General features: G+C 46.1%; 1 protein-coding gene across 1 annotated transcript in view; it reads right to left on the reverse strand.

The window, feature by feature from the left end:
* Window positions 1–15,298, reverse strand: part of LOC147904400 (protein ROOT INITIATION DEFECTIVE 3-like) — a 64,933-nt gene that overhangs the window by 40,945 nt on the left and 8,690 nt on the right. Inside the window, exon 4 of the mRNA XM_087391385.1 lies at window positions 12,383–12,516. Within this exon, the coding sequence (XP_087247511.1) occupies window positions 12,383–12,516 (134 nt within the window). The remainder of the gene's footprint in view (window positions 1–12,382; window positions 12,517–15,298) is intronic.

Raw genomic sequence — 15,298 nt, forward strand, 5'->3', positions numbered from 1 at the left:
CCATGCCTTCAACTCATGGAATCGATGGAAAAGCACCTGGCAATCAGACAGAAAGGCAGCCGATCTACCTTTTCTGTACTCTGACTGAGTAGGTACACCATAATATGTACTGCCTCTCCCTGAATGATGTTTAAGGACCTTTGCCTTTCAGCATCAACCTTGCCATGGCATGTTCATGTCACCACAAACATCTGGGTGTATGAATGAGAGTACACCATTGCCTTGCAGCCAAAACTCTTTCCACCTGCCCATCATTCTGGACTCATAGATATCTGGATACCTTATGGATGGCAAGTAGACCTTCTACTAGTGGAGGACATACCCATGTTCAGACGCCCACACCACTCATGCCACAACTCGTTGGGATTGGTGTTTGCTTGTGCATTATGGAAGACAGACAGATATGTATCGCACGTAAACCTTCTACTAATCCATTCTTATGCACTTTGATGATGTATCCATGCTAAGATACCCATAGTGCTCATGCCACAGCTTGCCGTTAGAGTTGGTGCTGGTCTGAGCTGTTAGTCTGGTCACTATGTAGAGACATTATTTATCAGATCAACGTCTAGTACATGCTTGGATTCCTAATACTAGCATCCAACTTACCCCCCTCGATGTTGGAAATAGGGATCCATGAAGCCATGGGCTCTAAACAAAACCTGAAGACACAACTGAAATATCAATAGCCTGCAAAGGCGTACTTAAGTGTCCTTCTATCAAGCAAAGGAGATCCTCTCTTCACTTGTTGGAATATCCAACAAGACCACTTGTGTAGGCTCTGATACAATAGGGACTGCACCATAGCTGCCCATCATTGGGTAGCATATGACCTTGCCATATGGGCAGGAAGATTGCACAGCCATGGCATTGGAAGGCCCTATACAATGGGAGGCTCCAGCTTGACTATGACCCGCTAGGCAAGTACTTATGGCTGCCTAGGGGCTTGGTTGAATAGCAAGGTGGGATAAGGCAGAAGCCCCTCCCTCACCTATACCTAGAAAGAAAGAAAGAAAGAAAGTCTATTAAAGTCTTCAGAAGACCGATGGGTCTATGAGACCGTGAAAATCCTGATACAACGAGCTGTGGTAGTCGAGCTACTAAACGAGCATCCATACCAATGCAAAGTGCAAAATGCAAAAAATGCAAAAATGCAGAATGGCAGTACTAAGTCCTAAGTACAACATAGTCATGTCGATGGTCGACTATATATCAATCTCAACATCATCATCAATATCATCATCATCCCCAACAACAGCAAGATATCAGGATGGATGAGGCAGTGGAGGCATGAAGTCAGCAATAGAGTGCTGTCGGCCACTCAAAGGTGCGGTCCTGGCACGTCTCCTGGTCGTAGCTTTGCATCTAACCAGAGCTACTGTGACCCCCGTCGGTCGGGCTCGACTCTAAACAAGGAGGGGATGTCTCTAAGTGTGATCTGTGTGTCGACCCTCTGTCTAAGTTATCGGGTCACGGGCTCCAAGTCACGGTCATGTCGAGGCCTCGTCTCGCTGGGATCCATGTGATCTAGCTGAAAGAACTCCGTGATAGAGCTCTGAGAGGGATCAACCGAGGAAGAAGTCTGCTCCTGTCTCCGTGCTCGGAGTATCCTCTCACAGTGTCTAAGTGCCTCATGAATGAAACCTGCCGAACACCGCTGGTCTGGGTAGGAGAGGAAACGGGCTAAAATCCCATAACTATTCCTGAAGAGGCAGTGGAAATGTCCTCGGATCTCATAGTACACAAGACACCTGAAGATGAAATGCTCCTCTGTCTCAATCTCATGTATGTCACATAGTGTACATATGCGCCGCTCCCTAGGTAGTCACTCTGCTCTACTGCTCTCAATGCGAAGTCTGTGTGAAGAGACCCGGAACTGCCCAAGAGAGATCCTCATCGAGTGGGGTAGGTGCATCAATGAAACCCTCCGCTATGATATGTAAGAAGTGATCTCTGTAGAAGCTAAGCTTCACTGGGAGTTCACTCGATTCCAACCAGGTCCGAAAAGTGTGTAGATGTAGTAGATCCTCACGGATAACCTAGTTGACCTTGTGTGATAAGAGGGGAGAGAACGGAGCATCCATGCTATACTGGAAGGGAGATAGTCTATCGATGTGGAGCCCCAGTCGCTCAAACCATCTCTCTGTACGTGCATACCAGCACCTCTGATCTCCTCCTACTGCAAGTGCCATAGAAGAGGATAGAGCTATCCATGGTAGCCTGCTACGCCCCGAGGTATAATCCCCATATTCCCTAACTCAGTACAGATATGTGATCACCTGAAATGCAGCATCTAGCTGTAAAGGGGGTGACCCAAACTCAGCCTGAATGATCTGGTGAGGAACGGATGACTTACCACGAATCACCCGTGATAGCATGAGAACCTGTAGCCGCTCCACACGGGCCCACTCTGTACCCGACAAGTTTGTCCCCCAACAAGGGGTGCCGTACATCCCCGTTGGGCGAGCCAAGGAGTCAAAAAGAAACCCCTTGGTGCGTGGATCCTGAAAGTGTGAGCGGAAGCACTGCCTCTCTAGCTTGGCCAATGAGGCATACCCTCTACTCAAGCGTGCCTACATCGCGGGTCTCATAGTGAAGCTCGGTCCGGAGAAGATAACCCCAAGATAAGTGTATGATGAAACGATCTCAACAGATGACCCCGCAAATGTGAACTGCTCCTGACGCATGATGGCTCGAGATGTATTGAAGATCATGACCTTGGTTTTACCCAAGTTGACCTTCAAATCATGACTCACAAAAGGACTGTAGAGCATCTATGGCTCACACCCTCAATTATCCGATTAAGCCTTATATAAGGCATGCAGATTTCAGTCATAGGAGCTTTTGTCCAAGGATGGCTCAACTTGTGCAGCCATAGGGCTGTGGGTAGGCCAGCATCTGGGCTGCCTACGTGGAGTATTTTGAAGCAGCAGTCTTGTACTTGACAAGACCTCATGTTGATGGGCATGATAATGTACATATTGCTTGCCTATCTTGCTATGTTATTTCCAGATATGAGTTTTGTCTATCACCTACACTTGTGTGCACATATTGGAGTCAAACCTCTCATGGTGAGGATCCGTGGTATCCCAAACATTCTGTGTAACAGGCCTTCATTTTTTCATGGGACATTTATATGATTTGCAGCTGATTTAGTTAATATTTATTGTACGCACATGTTTACTGATCACACGTGTGAGCGTTTTGTGTGAGATCTTTGTACAAGGCTTCCCACACCTGACTTGTATCTTTGTCAAATCCAACATGCTGGTCATCATCAGTTATTCTGTCACTAAGATTGGACAGGAGATCTAGATAACCAGAGGTCAACTTCTGGGAATTGTTGTATGCTAGTGGGAAGCTCTGTCTCATTGTTTAGCAAGAAGCAAGCCAGAGTTGCACTCTATTCGACAAAGGCAAAGTATCAGGCTGCTTGCATTGTGGCATAAGGAGGAGTATGGCTCAGATGGATCCCTAGATGACATAGGTGTTAGAATTATAGATATAATTCAGCAGTGACCAATGTAATATAATAAGCTAGTTAGGGGCACTTTTCCCTCTTTAAGAGGTTTTTCCCCCTAACCGCAGTTAGTTCACTAACTATGGTTAGTGACTACTAAGGTTTTGTCACTAAGACAAAACCTTATCTTTCTCACTTTCTGTTGTACTCACTTACTCTATTCTATTGCAACTACGTCTTCAGCTTCCAAGCTTTCTACTCTCTCAATCTCTCTTGCTCTTACTCATTCTCTCTTTCCTTCATTTGGTATCAGAGCAGGTTCAAGAGCTTTGAGCTCCTTGCTCCCTTCAGTTCCAACGCTCAGCCTCGAGTTTTAGTCTGCTCCAATCTGTCCGTACAGTCCGTACGACTGTACGGAATCCCGCCGTACAAGTGTCGCCATCTGCCGCCGTACATCGCCATACAAGCTCCGTACGTGTCGCCATCTGCCACCGTACAACGCTCTGCTTCCGTACCTGCGCGCCGTACAACATCCGTACCTGTTTGTCGTACAGCTCCCGTATATGCTCGACGTACCTGCGTAGGAAGCCGTACAAGGTTACCGTACAGCTCCGCACTGCAGAGCCGTACATCGTCACCAGTCCTAGCTTCTGCTTCCCGTACTGTACGGTCAGTTCCACAAGTACCGTACAGTTCGTACAGTCTGTACGTGCAGATCTACATCGGTTGCTGTTAGCCTCGGGTGTTCGTTGACAGGCTTATCTTGCAGAAAACTACAGTTTGGTGCAGTTATTTTGGAGTACATTTGGGGCATTTTGCATATTGCAGCCATTGCAATCATTGTGCAATTTTGGAGCTACATCTGGAGCAACATTGGAGATCTAGTGTGAAATTTGGGGCTTTTGTTTTAAAATTGCAGATTTGGGGCTTTTTGTAAATTTGCCCCTTTCTGGCTGCAATTTCTAGCCACAAATTGGGGCTTTTGTGTTGGGAGAGCATTTTTTGGAGTATTCAGTAAATACTGCCTTTCTTGGAGTGTTTGGAACACTTTTGGCAGATTTTGGAGAGTGTTTGATGCTTGGACAGATTTCTGACAGCTCAAGTACAGAAATATAAGTTGCATATACAGCCCGTGCTTGGCTGTGTTTTTGGGAGTTGTGCATTTTATTCCCAGTAAGGGAATTCAGCTTTGTATCTGCTTCAATCTTTTTCTCTGATATGGCCCATCAAAATCAGAATGAGTTCCAGTTCGGTGGTCTTTCACAGGAAGACAAGTTGGATGGTACCAACTACTCCCTCTGGAGTTTCACGGTACATAATATTCTGATTTCTCGCAACTTATGGGATTATGTCAATGGGGATGAAATCCGACCAGCAGATATTGCACCTGCTACCCCTCCTCAGCAAGGAGGTGGAAGAGGTCGTGCACAGGGTGCAGCTGCAGGACAAGTTGTTGGTGCAGCTACAATTAATACTCCAGAGCAAAAGAGATGGGATTCACGGGATGCCTTAGCCTTGTCATGCATCTCTCTTTCAGTGAAAAGATCAATCATTCCGCATATCCGGTCGTGTAAGACCTCCAGGGCAACGTGGGATATTTTGGAAAGCATGTATGCAGCACGGAATGATGCCAGGATATCTTTCTTAAAAAGAGAGTTGAGCAATACACATATGGAGGAGGGTGACTCCATGTCAGTCCACCTCACAAAGCTACAGAATCTCAGAGAGCAATTGTTAAACATAGATGAAATTATTCCTGATTCAGAGATGATTACAACCACTCTGAATTCTCTTCCTGAGTCTTATCTCAGCTTTCACACTTCGCTGAATTTATCATTGAGGGGGGGTGCAAATCCTCTCTCTTTTCATGAGTTGATAGGACTTCTGCTTCAGGAAGAGCAGACCAGGAAAAATTTGGCTTCACGTGCAGGTGAACAAGCCATGCTCTCAAAATTTAAATCAAAAACAAAGGGACAGGCAAAGACAACAGCAAATCAGCCTTCCAGTGGGTCAGGACAGCCTTCACAAAAGGCTAAAAGTGATGCAAGTAAGCCCAAAAAGAAGGGTTTTTGTCACTACTGCAAAAAGCCAGGTCATCACATAGCAGAATGCAGGAAAAGGATTGCAAAAGAAAAGAAAAACAGCTCAGGAATGGCTGTCTCAGATTCAGCCCCGTGTGCATCTGACAGTGGGGATGCTACAGCCAACTTTGTTGGTCAAGATTATGCCTTTTTATCTTGCATTTCAGATTCTAGGTTGGCTGTTCCAGATGCTCGGGATAGTACAGCCTCTTGCAGTGATGATACATAAGCATTTTTGACTTGCAGCTTTGACTCTTCTACAGATGCATCTGCTTTCAGTGTTAATGAAACACTGAACACATGGTATTTTGACAGCGGTGCATCCAAGCACATCACTTCGAGGAAGTGTCTTTTTACTTCCTTGCATCCACCTCCTGTTGGTAAGAAAGTCACTTGTGCCAACAACTCCTCATATTCAGTACGTGGCACAGGAGAAGTTGAGCTCACTGCAATTGATGGCTCAATTTTCAGACTTTCTGATGTCTTATATGTGCCTGGCATAACCAAAAATCTCCTTTCAGTGTCCACTCTTAACAGAGGGGGATTTCAGGTCATCTTTGAGGATGACAAATGTGCTGTCCGAGACAGAGAAGCTAACTATGCCTTAATGTTATCTGGTACTCTGCTGCGTGGGCTTTTTCAGCTTGATATTTTTGAGAAAAGAGCAGCCCATGCTTTGGCAATTTCTACCCCTACAGCTGCCATGCAAAATGCAGCACTATGGCATGCCAGATATGGCCACATGCATTATAACAGCTTAATGACACTTCAGAAATTTTCAATGGTTGATGCATTGCCACCTCTTGAGATACCTCCTCCCCATGCCTGTGAAGGGTGCATTTTAGGTAAAATGCATAGATTCCCCTTCAAAAAGGATGGTTCAGTTAAAGCTGTTCGCAAATTGCAGCTTATACACAGTGATGTCTGTGGTCCCATGAGGACTCCGTCATTGGGTGGTCATCTCTACTTTGTCACATTTATTGATGACTACTCCAATTTTACTTGGGTTTATGGGCTGAAAAAGAAATCTGAAGTGTTCACAGTGTTTAAACACTTTTCAGCCATGGTTGAAAATGAAACCGGACTCAAGATACAGACATTACGCACGGATAGAGGTGGGGAATACCTATCTGCAGAATTTGATGCTTTTCTCAAGCAAAAGGGTATTGTGCATCAGCTCACAGTCAGGCTGACCCCTCAGCAAAATGGCAAATCTGAGAGGAAAAATAGAACCCTCATGGAGATGGACAGATGTATGCTGAAAAGCAAACACATGCCTCATAAATTCTGGTTAGAGGGTTTGATGTGTGCCAATTACATTTTGAACAGGGCTCCCACTAAGGCTTTAAAAACAAAAACTCCTTTTGAGGTCTGGAATGACAGGAAGCCTTCAGTGGATCACTTCCGAGTCTTTGGATGCCTTGCCTATGCACATGTGCCAGTTGAATTTAGGCACAAATTGTCAGATAAAGCCATCAAATGTATATTTGTTGGATACAGTGCAGAAAGCAAGGGGTATCGTCTCTACAATCCTGCTACACGCAAAGTCATTGTAAGTAGAGATGTGATATTTTCTGAAAATTCAGCTCACACTCAGGCTGATTTTCAAATGCCTTCATCTTCAGAAGATGTCTTTCAAGGGTTGCTACCCATTGCTTTGGGTTCCCCTGCTGATTTTTCTGATCCAAATCAGGATTTACAGCAACCTTCAAATGCTTCAGTTCCGCCACAGGATGTCTTGCCTCCTCCACAGGCAGTGGAACAGGTGGTGCAGCAAGAAATTGCAGACATACATGCAGCAAAAACAGTCCCAAACTGGCTGTTACAGACTCTCAGGGAGAGTAAACTTGATGCTCCGTTACTTGGCAGGACTCGCAGTGCAGCAAGGCACATGGAAGGTGCTAATTCAGTGGAATCAGCTTATGCAAGTACTCTCCTTGATGAAGAGGAGCCTGCCACATTTGAAGAGGCAAAAGGTAATGTGCATTGGATGAATGCCATGCACGATGAGTTGCAGTCCATTGCAAAAAATCAGACTTGGGATGTTGTGGACTTGCCACAGGGTAAACATGCTATTGGCACACGATGGGTATTTAAAGTCAAACGGAAGCCAGATGGCTCCATTGACAGATATAAGGCCAGGCTGGTTGCTAAGGGCTATGCTCAGAAAAAGGGCATAGATTATGAGGAGACATTTGCTCCTACATCCCGGATGACCACCATCCGATCAGTAATTGCAATGGCTGCACATTTTGAATGGAATGTTCATCAGTTGGACATCAAAACAGCCTTCTTAAATGGGGACTTGCTGGAAGAGGTGTATGTCAAACCGCCTCCAGGGTTTGAAATTACAGCAAATGCACTTCAAGTATGTAAGCTCAATAAAGCTTTATATGGGCTGAAACAGGCCCCTCGTGCATGGTATGCCAAGATACATGCTTTTTTGACCAGCAAGGGGCTGCACAATAGTCCTACTGAGAGCACCCTCTACATCAAGCTGGATGGGGGGGAAATATTAGTCATCCTTCTTTATGTTGATGACTTACTGCTCACAGGGTCCAATGAAGAAAAAATTGCAGATTTCAAAGCTGATTTGCAGACCAACTTTGACATGTCAGATTTGGGGCTGCTTCACTTTTATTTGGGGATCCAGTTCTCTCATGAGAGACGTGGCACTGTTATGTCTCAGTCCAAGTATGTTCAAAAACTCTTGGACAGATTTAACATGCAAGAGTGTAAGCCCATATCCACTCCTATGGAACCGGGACTGAAACTCACAATGCATGATGCAGGAGAATCAGTTGATGCCACACTTTACAGTCAAGCTGTTGGATGCCTCATATATCTCTGCAATACTAGGCCTGATATTCAGTTTGCAGTATCTCAGGTGAGCAGGTACATGCACAGCCCCAAAACTATGCATTGGCAGGCAGTTAAGCGCATCTTCCGTTATTTGCAGGGCACCAAGTCTTTTGGCTTACTATTTCCCAGGGGGGTGACTTGAAGATGCATGCCTACAGTGATTCAGATTGGGCTGGTGATTATGACACCAGGCAGTCCACTAGTGGCAATTGTTTCTTTTTGGGTAAATCTTGCATTTCATGGCTGAGCAAGAAACAATCTACAGTGGCTACCTCATCATGTGAAGCTGAGTACAGGGCAGCTTTCACAGCAACAGTTGAATGTGTCTGGCTGAGACGTTTATTTGCTGATCTTCATCTGTCTTTGGAGGGTCCTTCTCCAATTCTCACTGATAGTCAGAGTGCCATTGCAGTGGCAAAGGATCCAGTGTTTCATGCTCGCACGAAACACATTGAGGTTCACTATCACTACGTCAAAGAGAAGTTGCATGCAGGAGAGATCAGTATGATCTTTGTGTCCACACATGACAACGTTGCAGATATTTTCACCAAAGCACTACCACGTGAGAAGTTTGAGGCATTTCGCAGTGCCCTGAACTTATATCCATTTGGTGATTGATCAGCCTTGTACATGACATTGGCACTGCAGGGGGGTGTTAGAATTATAGATATAATTCAGCAGTGACCAATGTAATATAATAAGCTAGTTAGGGGCACTTTTCCCTCTTTAAGAGGTTTTTCCCCCTAACCGCAGTTAGTTCACTAACTATGGTTAGTGACTACTAAGGTGACAAAACCTTATCTTTCTCACTTTCTGTTGTACTCACTTACTCTATTCTATTGCAACTACGTCTTCAGCTTCCAAGCTTTCTACTCTCTCAATCTCTCTTGCTCTTACTCATTCTCTCTTTCCTTCAATAGGTTTCAGGCACGATGATTCAACCATCCTAAACTGTGACACTCAAACATGCATGGCAATTGCAAAGAACTCAATCTTCCATGCTCAAACACATACAGCCTTCCAGCTGCTTCTTCTATTGCAATTTGCTCTTAGGCCTTCCCAAGCACATCTCACACGTGTTTCCCATCACCATCTGCAAGAGCCAACTCCAAGCACTTGTTGCATGCAGCCCAAGCATTTGTATCTGATTCCGATCCACAGGAGGCACCTTCCTGCTTGAGATTTTCAGATTTATGCACATTTCCAAGCTTCCCATGCAGAGTCCTACCCACATCTGACCTTCTACTAGACATGACGACTTATGCTTCTAGGTGGATTACGATTTTGGTCCAAGAGCAAGATCTGGCATTGGCTGCAATCTCACTCTCTGGTAGATGATTTTTTTAGGCACTGGTTTGAATACTCTTGCCTGAGTCTAGTTGTGGATCAAGGTTTCTACAGTGATTGACAGCTAGATCTTGCTTTTGGCAAGTTCATACGGTGAAATTTGCATGTCTGTTAATACGGCACTACCATATATCTACATGAATGCAAGAACATGCCCAAACTCATCCTCTTAAATCACAACACATAGTGAAGTTTCAATCTCATGACAGTCACTCACAAGGTTGAAAACCATACACTCTGCCACGCATAGCAAGGACTAGCTACTATGACATCCCCATTGACGTCATTATTGCTCAATGGCAAGTGTACAACCATAGTACCAACATATGCTCTCACATGTACATATCCACACCCACAGATACTAGAGCATTCATTTATACAAAGGTCTTCGTACTGAGTTTCTGTCATTCTTTTGGCTGTACATGTGAACGTTCTCTCCTAAATCTGACGTGCTTTCTATCTACCTGTGTGCATACATTAAAGTCAGATAAAGTGGTTGTAGAGTTCCGCGTTAGATGACTTGTGTTCATAGTTGGTGATTGATGCAAGGTCATAAGTATCCAAACATGGATGATCGTGTCTAAGCTTGAGACATGCTTAGGTGAATTCTCCAACAATCACCAAACGGATCACTGGTATCATATTCATGATCTGAATCAAGACTAAGAATGCATCTGCATCCTAGTTTTCCCAAGCTTGCAAAAGCACTACATCCAGTGGTACCACTGTGGCACTCGTCCTCTTTGTCTATGGCTTTTGAGGATAACATCTATAGTCTCCATCAAGTGAGGAGACTATATAATCTTAAACTTCCAAAGTGGATAATTAGGTTGATCCAGCTTTCTCTTCCTGAATGGGAATGGGAAGAAATCTTGAGGTTGCCATCTCAGCTCTGTACGAGCTGAAAGGCTTGCTGTCCAAAAATAACGGCAAACTAAACTACCTTTTTCTCGTCCGAGTGGCTGTGTGATCTCGAGGATTTGTTGTCCCCCCCGCCCCCACCCCTTGCTACAGATCCCTGTTTCTGACAGCAAGCAGTGGTTGGCCTACGTAGCCTTCATGACAATTGAGTCATGGTGTCACCGAAGTATCTAGGGATCATAGCTGATTGGAGGTCCCTTGTCGTTGTCATCTTATCAAGAGAATCCACTTTACCATGTGATAAATACTACTGCACTAACAGCAAAAGCAAGTATTCACCAATAAATATTCACACACTTGAGCCAACCTGTGAACTCATCCATGACTGCAACGTAGCTGCTTTGCCACATCCTTGCAGCACCACTGCAGCCATACACTAAAAAGTCACAAGTTGTGCTGCCACATCAGCAGCCGAGCTTCCTGTGGCTAAGTTGGCAGCCCTGAATGCTGCCCACAATCTCACCTAACCGTTTGGTTGATGGATGACTGATCTATGATGCTATCTGCAGCCATCCACCACTATGCTACTGCTCATGGATCTCCCCAGGCCTTAAAGGTGAGCTTTTAAAGTAGGTGGATGTCCAAGGGGTATAGCATAGACCCTCCAACAAGGTCTTCCTGTAACATCTAGGAATGGTTCTCTCCTTTGGCTCCTAGTCCAGCACTCCTCTTCACGAATTGCCAGTCCGGGTGCCATTAGGAGCACAAGTGGAACAGCTCCGGGATAATACTCCGTGTCCTGCCATCAGGAGCACAACTGGAACAGCTCCGGGATAATACTCCATCTCCTGAAAGACAATGTCTTGGCTCACCACGATCTTCTTCACCCCTGGATTGTACAGCCATCAGCTTTTGAATCATCCTTGTAACCAATAAAAATGCATCTTTTGCTCTTACTTTGTCGTGACTTCCTTTAACATACAAATAGGCATCGGGAACCAAAAAACCTAAATGAGCAATGACAGTATTTCCACTTGGATACGTCTCCAAAGCAGTCTTCCCTTTGACTGCTTTGGTCATCGTCCAGTTCAGCATTTGCTAACTGCTTCCGCCCATAAAGACCTTTGAATACTCAAAGAAAATAAGGTACAAACAATAGACAAGCATTGTATTACTCCATAACTGCAGCAACATTGAATTCTCACTGAGTGCACCTCTGCCTGCTCCGAGACAACAGTTTTGTGCTTCATGCTCTGCTTATCAGAGGATCAGACCAAGTGGAATGCCATATACATTCCCTCAGCTTAACGACTCGGATCAATGCCATCTCACCTCCTTATAATCCACTGATCACTTCTCTGTAAAAATAATCCACCGATCACTATGTATAAACTACCATACCTCTCTGGCAAGAAGTTATTAATTTACAATGGCATGGCCACCATCTTGTGCCAGTTTGCTAGGTCAGCAGATCAAGTACTGGTGAGCAAAAGAAATTGTTTGATCAAAAGGGAGAGTTTTGGAGTTCATATCTAAGCTGTTCTGTCTATTTTAACCCATAGACACTTGAAATATATTTAATGTATTTTTCAAGTGTCCTAATTGTTACATAATTTTAATCAATGCTCCTCCGATCGGCTGCATTCCAAGAATTCCAACACGTACAAAGGAAATCTGAGAGGTGCACAATGTACTCCAAATTATACGAAACAAATAGCCCTTCGTACATTCTTACCGTAGGCACCTAGAATAATGCATGGAAAGAGCATACCGTAGAAGAGGCCACACATTGACAAATCCATCGTCAGCTCCAGAGATAAGCAGCGACTGATCATCAGAGAAAACAAGACAGGTGACTGCCTTGTAATGAGCAGCCCACACCCTTAGCAATCTCCCCGTTGCTACCTGAAAAGACACATAAACCGATCAATGATCAAGAGTTCTCTCCTTCTAAATAGCACTCTCTAAAAGGCAAGACATGGAAAGAGTCGCAGATGGCACCATAAAGCAGCACGCATGTAATATATACTGCAAAATCTACGTAGCATTAAGAGAATCTACTGTGGTCATATTAGGTCATGATGAATATACTTAAAAATGGTGGCCAGTGGGAACTAAGTAACTAGCCAACGTAAACAATCAAATGCCATGAGAAATATAGCATCAAATCTTTGCTTTCAATAACATTGAGCTCGTCAACAAGGGCAATCCGAGCCAATATAATGTTGGAATGGTCACCTCCCCATCTGTAAGCCCCCATATGAGGAGAGCGTGGGGGAGGGAGACCTAGGGCAGGATGTGCCCAAAGAGAGATTACCTGGATATGTGGATCTGGGACAGATCTGGAGCATTCATGGTTGGTGGGGTATCCCAAGGATGAAAGGCTGCATCAGGAGCTGCTCATGTGCAGGAAGATGGCGGGGACACATTGTCTTGGATCAGGCCTGGCATGAGGCACTCAGACGACAGCTTCAGGATGACACAAGGCGTGGAGTCATGGCTGGACTGTGGGCAGGATTGCGACCTGCAACAGACACCAGCAGATGGCGTCAGCATGGCGAGCCATATGGCAAGGGTAGTGGGCAGGCGAAGGGCCTGCAACAGACCCTGATGATGGTGCATAGGTTGGTGCAGCAAAAGCAGAGGGAACAGGGGCTGACATGGCAGGGGATAGAGCAGCACATGGCAGCCCATATGGAGGGCTGGTTGGGCTGGGCAAAGCCAGCCAACCAGGCCCTATCTAGGGCTGGCCAAGGGCTCAGCCCTTGCATGGAATCGTGGGCCAGCAAGCCCTGGAAAAGAGAGCCCAGGAGGGCGATTTTGTGAGGCCCAGGAGGGGCCAGAAAAGTCGGCCAGGGGGGGGCAGGAAGAACCGACCAGGTCGGGCAGATCTAGGGGCCTGGGTTAGTAGGTTTTGCCAGCCCCCTAGGGCCCTATAAAAGGAGGTCCTTGGGGCCTCACTTCATATCCAACATTCAGCAAGACAGGAGCATCCAGAAGCCACTCCTTTGGGCCTCACACTCGGGGTGAAGGAGAGTGGAAGGTGTGCTGCAGACTGAGTTCCCTTGGACCTTGGCTGTCTTCTAGGGCAGCAAGGTGTTGTGGTCATCACATTCTCTGGAGCAACAGATTTACAGCATACAAGAGCAGCAGATAGGGCTTCCTTGGGCCTTTTCCCAGGAGGTGAAGGAGACCTAAAGAGGGCTGCAGGCTGAGCTAGTAAGGGCTGCCTACCTAGGCTGATCTACAGGCAGTAAGGTAGAGAGAACCATTCTGGACGAAAAGTCTACAGACGCTCGAGGTGGAGCACGCAGGCTCAAGTCTAGAGATAACTAGCAAATAGGAGAAGGACCTTGTGGTAAGATCAAAGGACCACACCATTGGTGGGACTCTGGATCTATCTCTTTTGTATTGTGTCCATAGCTTTGGACAGAAATATATTATTTTGGTGGTTTCTCTATCTGGCTGGTTCATTGTCTATTGATGAGTCTGCACATCTATTTTATGCACACAAGTTAAGAAGTTTGTGATTCCACATCTCACACCACACTGTGTGAGCTCCTGGGCATTACTATAAGTCTTTCGCTGTGTGTACCCTCTGTTGGGTCTTTTCTAACATGGTATCACAGCCCAAGTAGGAGGCTCACAGGTGTGGGAGCCTGAAGGCAAGGACCTTGCTGAAGGATGACCCTGATTTAGAAGCTCTAGGGAATCGACTTCCACGACTGGAGGATTGTGTCCTTGCGAAGGGTGACTCAGGTTCAGTCAGGCGAGTTTAAATTTCGCGGTTTATCTGGAGATGTACTTTTGTTGCAGACCTCGCCAAAGGAAGGACGGGTTGAAACAGACCCTCGGAGCATGGTGCCTGGAAGACTCTAGATTGTTCACTCATTATGAGGGGGACAATTGGAAGATTGTGGAGGCTGGGTTGCTCGAGTTCGAAGGCAGGAACGTGATTGAAGGAGGTGGTGCCAAGAGGTGCTACCAAAGATGGACCTGTGTACCAGGATGGTGTGCAGAAGCGGAACCGGACCTGGTGGAGCACGAGCCACGAGATGAAAAGCCAGGAAAAGATTTTGACATCGAAAAGTTCCAAAGGACTACGACCAGGGAGTTATTGGAGCATCTTCATCAACGTGTTGGCATTGGGCCTAGATGTGTCGGTGAGAGGGGGTGTTGGAATGGTCACCTCCCCATCTGTAAGCCCCCATATGAGGAGAGCGTGGGGGAGGGAGACCTAGGGCAGGATGTGCCCAAAGAAAGATTACCTGGATATGTGGATCTGGGACAGATCTGGAGCATTCATGGTTGGTGGGGTATCCCAAGGATGAAAGGCTGCATCAGGAGCTGCTCATGTGCAGGAAGATGGCGGGGACACATTGTCTTGGATCAGGCCTGGCATGAGGCACTCAGAGGACAGCTTCAGGATGACACAGGGCGTGGAATCATGGCTGGACTGTGGGCAGGATTGCGACCTGCAACAGACACCAGCAGATGGCGTCAGCATGGCGAGCCATATGGCAAGGGTAGTGGGCAGGCGAAGGGCCTGCAACAGACCCTGATGATGGTGCATAGGTTGGCGCAGCAAAAGCAAGGGGAACAGGCGCTGACATGGCAGGGGATGGAGCAGCACATGGCAGCCCATATGGAGGGCTGGTTGGGCTGGGCAAAGCCAGCCAACCAGGCC

The sequence above is a fragment of the Dipteris shenzhenensis genome, chromosome 2 (genome assembly GCF_047967505.1).
Source record: "Dipteris shenzhenensis isolate YYH24624 ecotype China chromosome 2, Dip_SZ_1.0, whole genome shotgun sequence".
Classification (NCBI taxonomy): Eukaryota; Viridiplantae; Streptophyta; class Polypodiopsida; order Gleicheniales; family Dipteridaceae; genus Dipteris; species Dipteris shenzhenensis.